Source organism: Tigriopus californicus, chromosome 11 (genome assembly GCF_007210705.1).
Source record: "Tigriopus californicus strain San Diego chromosome 11, Tcal_SD_v2.1, whole genome shotgun sequence".
In the NCBI taxonomy this organism is placed as follows: Eukaryota; Metazoa; Arthropoda; class Copepoda; order Harpacticoida; family Harpacticidae; genus Tigriopus; species Tigriopus californicus.
Window position 1 is genome coordinate 4,357,200 of NC_081450.1, and position 9,926 is coordinate 4,367,125.

The 9,926-nt window shown below is 41.3% G+C and overlaps 2 protein-coding genes across 2 annotated transcripts; one reads left to right on the plus strand and one right to left on the minus strand.

The window, feature by feature from the left end:
• Positions 1–4,800: 4,800 nt before the first annotated feature.
• LOC131890944 (carboxymethylenebutenolidase homolog) lies at positions 4,801–7,515 on the plus strand. Its single transcript, XM_059240401.1, has 4 exons — positions 4,801–4,943; positions 5,124–5,372; positions 5,458–5,631; positions 7,094–7,515. Exons 1-4 carry the CDS (start codon positions 4,913–4,915, stop codon positions 7,450–7,452), a joined length of 813 nt encoding a protein of 270 aa, XP_059096384.1. The 5' UTR covers positions 4,801–4,912; the 3' UTR covers positions 7,453–7,515.
• A 17-nt stretch (positions 7,516–7,532) lies between these two features.
• LOC131890947 (carboxymethylenebutenolidase homolog) lies at positions 7,533–9,373 on the minus strand. Its single transcript, XM_059240404.1, has 2 exons — positions 8,914–9,373; positions 7,533–7,902 (listed from the first exon to the last, which is right to left on the minus strand). Exons 1-2 carry the CDS (start codon positions 9,287–9,289, stop codon positions 7,541–7,543), a joined length of 738 nt encoding a protein of 245 aa, XP_059096387.1. The 5' UTR covers positions 9,290–9,373; the 3' UTR covers positions 7,533–7,540.
• Between the last annotated feature and the right edge of the window lie 553 nt (positions 9,374–9,926).

A 9,926-nucleotide genomic window follows, 5' to 3' on the forward strand; every position in this document is an offset into this window, starting at 1 on the left:
TGGAATTCATATAGCAAGATGATCACTTAAGACTCATAATACGTTTGAACTCTACAAATGGCATGTCACAGTACAAAGGGACTCCCAAATCCATAAAGACTTGGTCGATTTCTTTATACTTGTCGGGGCTCAACTGACCCGTTTTGGCTTCACCGCGTGGAGCCAGGATATTATTTTGAGAGTCATGCTCCAAAGCCTCCAAGGCCAAGCCTACTTGATCTGCTGGTGCTTCTATGATTTTGAACAACTCGAGGAGGACCTTTTTGGGATCTGCGTGGAGGTCCTCGTAGAGAACCACCATTTCATAGACGTCTTTCCTGGCCAGGAAGCAAGAATCCACTCCTGCCATCATCAAAGCAAACATCGATTCATCACTGACATTTTGAAACCATGTGGCGAGCTTCCGGAGAATTCGGTCCGCTTGTGGATCGCCGAATGGAAGGAAGTGGAACTGAGCTTCCCATCGCCATTGGAACCCACCACGATAACCAATGGTGTCTGTGGCGATGTTAGCGGTGATCTTCTTCAATGATTTCATCGAGGGTACCAGCTGTCTGGTATTGAAGATTGCACTTTCCGATTATTTTCAAACCCTTTTGAAGCTCTAGAAAAGTATGGTAGCCATTCAAATTCAGTGCTATATTTGGCCTCTTGCTTCAGAGCATCATCTGCTCTTTTGAACATATTTCCTGGGAGATCGCAACCTTGTATACATTTCGAAAGTCAAAACAATAACGGGGGCGTTCTTTGCGTGGAGTTTATTATAAAAGTGAGACTTGAATGTAGTCGACAAGATCAAGACACCTTGGAAGCGTTCGCTATTTCATGCAATCGAGTTTGAAGAGAAGAGCGAGAAATGATATTTCTAATGGTGGCTTTTGGTTTCTTTTGCATGCCGGAGACGGAACTTTATACCGCTGAAAACCGGTCCCTGCAAAAGAAAAGGCGCAGTTCCTTATAACTGCTCGCTCCGGGAAAATGAACGCCAATCCTACGAAGTTGAATGAATGCAAAATGATTTTTGGGGGTCAATCTCTTCGGGCTTAAAGGAGGTCTTAAAAAAAGGAAAGGAGGTCAACAAAGTTAGAAACCACAATATAACAACCTTTCATCCGTCAGTTATTCGTTCACGTATGTTTGTGGATCTTTGTGCCGTCGTAAATCTACAACTCATGATCAAAATGATTAGGATTTCTTCAAATACTCCTACGTACTAGGCTGCGTGACCCACATTTATGAAGGGGTTTTGAGCTTAAAGGTTATCCAACAACGCCTGGTCCAAAATCGTACGAGGAGAAAAATGCCGTAGATCGCGAGTGATGGTGCTCCAACGTGTAAACGTACGTTTGAAAGTACGTTTATCTCCTCAATAGTTCTGCCAACTCAAAAAGTAGGAAGTCTAGGGTTATCTTTGGCCTCTTATCTAAGAAATGTATATTAAGATCTTCCGATACATCCCTCTCAATTGGGTTTGGTCATCTGTGAGAGAAGTCATGGGGCTCGTCAGCACTATTGTTTCCAAACTCGATCCGGGATGGCTCTACATCGCCATGCATTGGGTGAAGGCTCTTGTGAACCTTCTGGACTTGATCCTGGATCCTTTATTTGGATGCTCCATCGTTCACGGTTCCAAAGAGGAACGTCTTAGAGCAATGCGAGAGGATCGTACTGCTCATGTGGTGAAGATCCATTTTCGAGCATGGATGAATATCGGAGTGGCTTCGGATCTCTCCAATTTCTTCTACACGCATGTGAAGTATGAACATCCCGATGTGATCCTTAACGACAAGAATATCGTTCTCTACTCCTTCGACGAGAACACGGCTTCATTCACCGTGAACACGCCTGACGTGGATCTGTTCAAAATCAAGGCCTTCCCATTCACTTTCATCGGACAGTTCTACATGGCACACCAGTTGATTATCATCCCACATACCACCCTTCATCGACTAGCCCAGAAGATCGGTGATCCAAAGATCAACGTAACGGCAGTGAACATGACTGCGCGATGTGGATCAACCCTCCTGACCCAAATGGTCTCGCGATTGCCTGATACCAGAGCCATGGGGGAGCCTTGGGCAATGATTCATTTGAACCGTTTGTATACCATGGGCAAGATCTCCAAAGACGAGATGAAGGCATTGACACTCAGCGGGCTGAGGTTGCTGTGCAAAGTTGAGCCTACTTGCAAGAATTTGAAACGGATCTTCATCAAGTTCACTTGCTGCAACGCCCCTCAATTTGAGGTCTTCCACGAAGTGTTGCCCCAAATGAAATTGGTCTTCAATACCAGACAGCTGGTACCCTCGATGAAATCATTGAAGAAGATCACCGCTAACATCGCCACAAACACCATTGGTTATCGAGGTGGGTTCCAATGGCGATGGGGAGCTCAATTCCACTTGCTTCCATTCGATGATCCACAAGCGGACCGAATTCTCCGGAAGCTCGCCACATGGTTTCAAAATGTCAGTGATGAATCGATGTTTGCTTTGATGATGGCCGGAGTGGATTCTTGCTTCCTGGCCAGGAAAGACGTCTATGAAATGGTGGTTCTCTACGAGGACCTCCACGCAGATCCCAAAAAGGTCCTCCTCGAGTTGTTCAAAATCATAGAAGCACCAGCAGATCAAGTAGGCTTGGCCTTGGAGGCCTTGAAGCATGACTCTCAAAATAATATCCTGGCTCCACGCGGTGAAGCCAAAACGGGTCAGTTGAGCCCCGACAAGTACAAAGAAATCGACCAAGTCTTTATGGATTTGGGAGTCCCTTTGTCCTGTGACATGCCATTTGTAGAGTTCAAACGCATTATGAGTCTTAAGTGATTATCACACTCAATGCATTCCATGAGCTGCTTATTGAACTAGACGAAAACAACTGGACATAATATATAAACGTCGATCAGTCTTTATCGATCCAATATGTTCGTTTATTTGCGAAAGCTTCGTTAATTTCAATTGAAATTTGTAACATCTTCTGCAATTCTGTAACTCCTACAATGCAATTGAATAACTTTGGACTTATTGGTGGACTTATTGAACATACTCGTTTTTCTCCTTCTCATAATTTCACTTGCCTTTATCTCTTATTACATAAGTGCGGGTTCGTTCAAATGTGCTATTGATGGCCTCTCCTACGTAGTTTCTTGAATCCAAAACTCTAAATCATCAAGGATTATGTAGGAGTAGCTCAAATGATAAGAATAACATGTTTGGGTTGGATGAAGCTAGATCTTTGGTGGGTTTCTCTTAGCAAGAGTGAGCAGTGATCTCGGTTTCCAATTGCTTGAGGACGATCGAAGGGTTACTTCAAAATCGGAAAAAATATCAAGTGCTAATCCTGCCATCTTTAACAACGGTTAAATGAACCGAATGATATGAAATCAGTATTGATAACGTGCTTTGTTAAGCCTTAAGAAGCTACATTATGCATATGCATATTCTTTTTATATAATATATGTAACTTATAATGTAACTTGCGAATTAACACTCGTTCTACCCCAAGCGAGTTTTGCTCTGGACTTGAAGCATAAGGAAGGCGGTTTTTGAAATTTTTAGTTTTTTAAATGTTTTTTAGGTATTTAGGTTTTTTATGTGGGCTAGAACTCTATAGAGCAATAAAATCAAAGTTGTTCCCTATGACTTTTTGGAGGTAGAAAATTGCCAAGATGTGTTTGGAAATTGCTTTGGAAACTTGATAGGGCTTTTTGAGAACATCGTAAAGAGACATATGAGATAATTTTACCAACTTATGTTTGCCTAAACATGCAAAGAGTCTCATTTGATTTGATCACTTTTATCCCTTTTAGAGTAACTAGCTTAAGTGCGAAAGAGAAACTACCATCAGTGCCATACTGCAATTTCATGACTTTTTATCATTGGAAAAAGAGCTTTGAATTTCTAGGGTAACGGCCTCGACGAACTAAAAACTATCCCAAATTAGCAGATTGTGATATATTTCTGGCAAATTAACAAATAATTGAAAAATTAGATTAGCTAAAACGTGAAATGAATTGGCAAAAATAAGATGCAAGTTTTTAGAATATAGAAGCAGACAACGTGAGCCACATAATACCAAGAAGTTCTTGATTTATTCCAAGTATAGATGAGTGGCTTATAACTTAAGTGTAAGCTTTAGTGCGCCTATTTTCAAGATTTCCTTATTCTTATTAAAAACAAGACTTTTCAATCATTTAAGATAGAAATTTTCAAACCCGTTTGATGACTTGAAATAATTATAACTAACGGAAAAATTATCCAATATTTTCCTTAGAGAAAATGTGCTCAAAGACCCAAAATAAAATGAGGAATGATTAGATATGAAGGTTGATGCAACTTCTTTTTGTCGTGAAGTGTAACATATAGTCAGAAACTACACATGAAGATGTTATACACAAGAGAGTTGGTCCTCTTTGATCCCTGATTGCAAAAAAAAAATGTCAAACAGGAGCATAATTTTGTTTAAACAAATTTCACGTTGAAACTCTTTTTCGTAACAAATTTGTTTCCCTCCAGTGATTTTTTTTTAGCTTCATTCCATTCACTCCAACTCTCAAATTTTCCTTGGTCATGAATGTTTACGTACTTGCCCTGAAACTCCTTCAAAAGGCAGGAAGTTTACCTAAGTTGCACTCAATAAACCAGTTATGATTGTACTACCCACGAAAACCAACCATTGGTTTGTGGACTTCTTCTTACTCTGTCAATACCTTTTTATTTACCTAACGTTGTAGAAAAGAGATGTTAGCTATTAACCGCTCTCTTCCCTTCGAGATATGCGTTTTTCAAAACGACTTTGTAACCCGTAAAATACATGCAACATGATGTTAAGAAGTACACTTGCCTTAACTTCTTTTGCAATACAACTCCAATTCAAAGTCTGACCAGAGCTTGATCGTAAATTCTTCGTCATCATGGCTCCTTCTAGTTCTATTAAGGCGTACGGTAAGTGCAAGTTAGGTTCTTGTCGTATCTTTAAAGGCACGTTTTCCATTGCAATTTATTACATCACAATGACTTGCCGTTTAAGAGAAGCTGAGCACGTCACATATCCGAACAACTAAAGGATTACCAAAAGTACACTTCCTTTCCCCTTATGTAACCTTTATTGTTGTTTATGTTCAGTGTGCACCTTGGCTTTGGCCTTTTTGTCCTTGGGCCAATGGGTCTCGTCGCAGTCTTGCTGTCCAGAGGAATCGTGGGGTGAACTAGCCAAGGATCCGGATTATGTGGAACAGGGCGTGGTGGAACGCGTCCTAGATATGGATTTGTATCGGGTTGGGAACTCTTCGAAGTGCATCATTTGGAATTATGATATCTTCGGATTCGACTCGGGACGGACGCGTCAATTGGCGGATTTATTGGCCAGCAAAGGTTCGTATCTTGCAGTGAGAAAAGCGTTTACGTAATGGGGAGTCTGTTGATACTAAAAGTACGAACATTGATTCGATGCATCCAGGGTACATGGTGATCATACCCGATTATTATCGAGGCACGTTGAAAGATCCAAGGGAGGGAGGAGTGAAAGACTTCATTGTGGACCAATCCAATTGGAATCAGCTTCAGAAAGACTGGGAGGACATCACTGCTCCCTACGCAAAAGAGCACGGAGCCGAGACTTTTGGAGCTATTGGTAAACATTATTCGATACAGATTTACAGCAGATAGGTCTACAAATGTAGAATCTAGTTTTTAACCAATATTGGTGACTCATGGGCCATACCCAAATTGCTACATTAAGGTAGGTGATTCTTATTTTTTTGTGCGGACTTCCTTACCGTTACCGGGATTGGAATCCCAGCAGTTCAAGACGTGAAGATTATTTATATTACTTGACTTTTATTTATATATATTATTTGATCGACCAACGAATTGGAGTTGGCTGAGTCTGGGTAATCCTTGAATATAAGGTCAAAAACTTGTCCAAGTCTGACTTAAATCTTGCTACTGGATCAACGCCTACATAAGCCCTACGAATATTTGAGGGCAGCAAATTGAACAATGAAGGAGCCCGAGAAAGAAGAGACTTGGACTTCATTGTTTTAACTAGCCTGGATTCTCGAGGGCTTGAAGTTGCTCTCAAAATGCACATTAAGCCTCTACGGTCACTACAATTGACCCTAAATCCTGGGTTGGGACAAAGCTCATGAATACTTTTGAAAACGTACAATATCAGATACCTTTCGAACCTTCTCTGAGTACTGTACAATCCCAACTTTTCTAACCTCTCCCAATACGAGAGCTCTCTCATATCCTCAATGTTCCTAGTAAAAACATCTTTGGACCTGCTCGAGCTTTTGCAAACCTGCTTAACTAATTGGAGCCCAAATGGGAGAGGCATATTCAAGATGCGGTTGAACAATCGACTTGTACAGAGCTAGCATCGTGACACTATCTCTGGACTTAAACGTGCGGTATATACAACCACATGTTTGAACCACATTATTGATGGCAAAATCACGTGAAAAGTAGCCTGAATTTATCAAAAAATGTAAACAAGCTTGCCAAAATTCAGGCAATAACAATAACATGTCTAAAGGGTAGCAAGGGCTAATTTTGTTTTTTTTATATTAGATAATAGGTAAATAAAAATGAAAGAAATGACATAATTCATCAGCATCTTAGCCATTGCATCAACTCATCAACTTGACACAAATTCTTGATGCATCAAAAAAATGCAGAACAGTTGAACATTTTCTTGCGAAATGAATTGCGGAAAAATGCTAAAAAAATTGGTTTCATTGGCTGGCCTTAGTGCTCAAAAATGTACGAGGTCAAAACTTCAACTTGACTCTCTCTTAGCTTGTCAAAGAGATTGAATCCAGATCAAAAAACCGAAATTACTATAAAAAAGGATAGCCTAACGATACATGATGTACCTTGTAAGTACGGTAAAGAGCGACAACCAGAAAGCAGCTTGTTGTTTATGGAAAAAGAATCTATTGAAAGAATAGGTCATTACAAACAAATGATTTCTGAGGCCTAATTGATGCGATTGCCAACGTTCTAGAATTTGATCTAATGAGCACCATTCTGGGCTATGCCGTTGAAGGTCTGTCGGGAGAATAACTCATCCGGTCTCTTTACATTTCTAGGAACCTGTTGGGGCTCTTACATGGTACTGAGGCTCTCCGCCTACCCGGAAGTCAAAGCCGGAGTGTCGATGCATCCAAGTCATCCCAATATCGCCCCCTTGGTTGAGGAGAGTGAACAGGAACTTTTAGAGGCAGTGGTGGGAACGCCCCAACTCTTCATGCCCGCTGGAAGTGACGGCCAGAGCGTCAAACCCGGAGGGCTGGGTTCGCAAATCCTGGGCGACGGTCTCAAGATCGTGGAATTCCCTACCATGCAACATGGATGGACTGCCAGGGGCGATTTGTCCAATCCTGATATCGAGAAGGAGGTCAAACGAGCCATGGACGAAGCCCTGGCCTTTTTTAATGCCAATTGGTAAACACGTGCATTTCATTCTTTCCCTTCATCAAATATGACATCAATAATGCATTACTTCAATTCATTCATCTTGTGTATAACATGTGGTTTCATTGGACGTGCTTGGCGAAGAAGGCGCAAGCTTCGCTCATAGCCAATTTCACATCCTTGGCGACTTCAGGCTTGGCCAAGTCCCCACGAGTGGTCCAACCATGGCTCATTTCCGGGAACTCTTTTATGGTCAGATCGGACCCCAAGATTTCGGATGCCAAACCACCGGGTTTCACATTGGGCGAGTCTTCGCCCGCCGGCATAAACAGTTGGGGCGTGCCCTTGGCAAACTCCAGGAGTGATTTTTCCGGGAAGTCCACCATTCCAGATATGGGGCTATGGGAGGGATGCAGAGCCACACCGGCCTTGATCTCGGGGTAGGCTGAGAGACATAGCACCAAAAAGGTTCCCCAACATGTTCCTGTAATATGTAATGATAAGCTTATTTTTTAGCCATGCAAATCAATTCAGCTTTGGATTTTGGAATTTGGTTTGAGATATCGAGTTTTTTTTAGGGTTGGGAGAAACGGGCATTTACCACAACGAAAAAGGGAGGCGTTTTTTGAAATCAAGAGACAAAAAGGGACAAGTTCGTTTCTGGTGACATATTCATGGGCGGTTCAAAAGTATGTAACACACTTAAAAAGCACTTTTTTGTACAGAAGAGCCTATTTTTATCAATCTTTTCTCGTACCTTTTGTCCTCGGGGACTGACGTAAAATAACGTAAAATCGAAAGAAAATTGTTGGCTTCCAAGTTGTACCGCTTTCAAGTCAACAAATTTGCCTTACGATTTGAATATTCTCAAACCGATTTGGAGAATAACTTTGCAGCAAATAACTTTGAAATGATGAGAAATGTGTTCAAACCGTCCAAACACCCAAACTATAAGATTTTCAATTTCTGGCACCTTTCCCATAGTATAAATTGTGAACTTTTCTGACACAACACAGGATTGATGTTTTCCAAACACTCTTGTGTAGTGTTTTGGAAATGTACTACCCCAGAGACGACAGTATCCGGCAAGGATTTTTCATCAGGACTATTGCTTTTAAAATGGTTTATTTTAATACCAACCCAAATCATGCCAGAGATTAGATTTGCTCAAAAGACATCTAGAATTTCCAATCTCTCAATTCCATTTCCCATGTTCCCGAACATGAATTGCTGAACCTCCTGAAAAGCAGGGACTTAATGTAATTTGGATCAGTATTTGTCCAAAATCTCAAACCAACGCTAGGCTTATAGAGTTCTTAGACCGTCTAATACCAACCAACTCGCTGGTAGACCAAGTGTTCCCATTGTTGTTCCTGGCCATTTCTTGTTATACCTAGATTTTATTTTGAATGACATTCTTCCTATCGGTTATCAAATCAGTGGATTGGAAAACAAAAACAAAAAAAAAAATCACTAATTTATCGTCGTCCCTCACCAATGGTGCCAAACACTTTGGCGCCTTGCCCTTTGGCATAAGGCAACACGGTTTTCTCAATATCCACCTTCAACTGCTCCCACTGAGTGTTCTTCTTAACAAACTCGACAAGATCCGGTTCTGTCGGGTCCTTCATGGTTCCCCGATAATAATCCGGGACAATCACCATGCACTGACCCTCGTGGGCCAATTGATCGGCTAATTGCCGGGTTCGTCCCGAATTGAAGCCGAAGATGTCGTAGTTCCAGATGATGCATTTCTCGGACTTGCCGACTATGTACAGATTCAAGCCATTTGACTCAACCACACGTCCGGCATCCTGATATTCGGGGTCCGGCTTCAATTCCGGCCAAGCACCAGATGGACAACACGACATGCTTTTGGAGTGATTTACGGTGTGAATGTGGAGAAAGAAGCGAGAGGAGGTAGTTTTATATGGAAGTTGCCGAGAAGGTGACGAGAACTGAACCACTGAAGTTATATGGATACGGACGAAACGAACTGAATGACCCCTTACACGATGGCTCAACTACATCGGGTGCCAAGTCCTGCACAGGAGGGGCTGTTCTTTTTGATCACATTGGCTGATGACTGAATGCATTATGTGGATTTTGTTTTTCTTGCTTACGTGTCTATTGGTTTCCTTGGCAGAATAAGATTATTTTCATATACGTATAAACAAAAAGTTGAAGCTTGATACAGCCTTACCCGACCCAGCTACCCTGATCAGCAAGAAGATAAAAATGTGAAGAAGGTGTTTCGACCATAGATAAGTTCATATATAGATCGATCAACATTTTGTTCCACTTTTAACATTCGTTGCTAAACAAGGGCAATCAATAGAGTACGTGATTTGGTCTATTAATGCCTGAATCTTTTTTTTTTGACACGTTAGGTGTATTATGCCCCAAAAAGCATGTCTTTATTATTCTACCGCTCTTTCTACTTGTATATTTGTAAGATTCAAAAGAAATCAAGATTAAAGAGGAATAACAAACGTTTCATGAGAGTAA

Excerpts from the sequence above, each read along its gene's own strand:
- LOC131890944 (XM_059240401.1), top strand. The coding sequence starts at position 4,913 with ATGGCTCCTTCTAGTTCTATTAAGGCGTACG. Across the intron at positions 4,944-5,123 it reads TAGTTCTATTAAGGCGTACG|TGTGCACCTTGGCTTTGGCC; the intron begins GTAAGTGCAAGT and ends GTTTATGTTCAG. Across the intron at positions 5,373-5,457 it reads GGATTTATTGGCCAGCAAAG|GGTACATGGTGATCATACCC; the intron begins GTTCGTATCTTG and ends CGATGCATCCAG.
- LOC131890947 (XM_059240404.1), bottom strand. The coding sequence starts at position 9,289 with ATGTCGTGTTGTCCATCTGGTGCTTGGCCGGAATTGAAGCCGGACCCC. Across the intron at positions 7,903-8,913 it reads CAAAGTGTTTGGCACCATTG|GAACATGTTGGGGAACCTTT; the intron begins GTGAGGGACGAC and ends TACATATTACAG.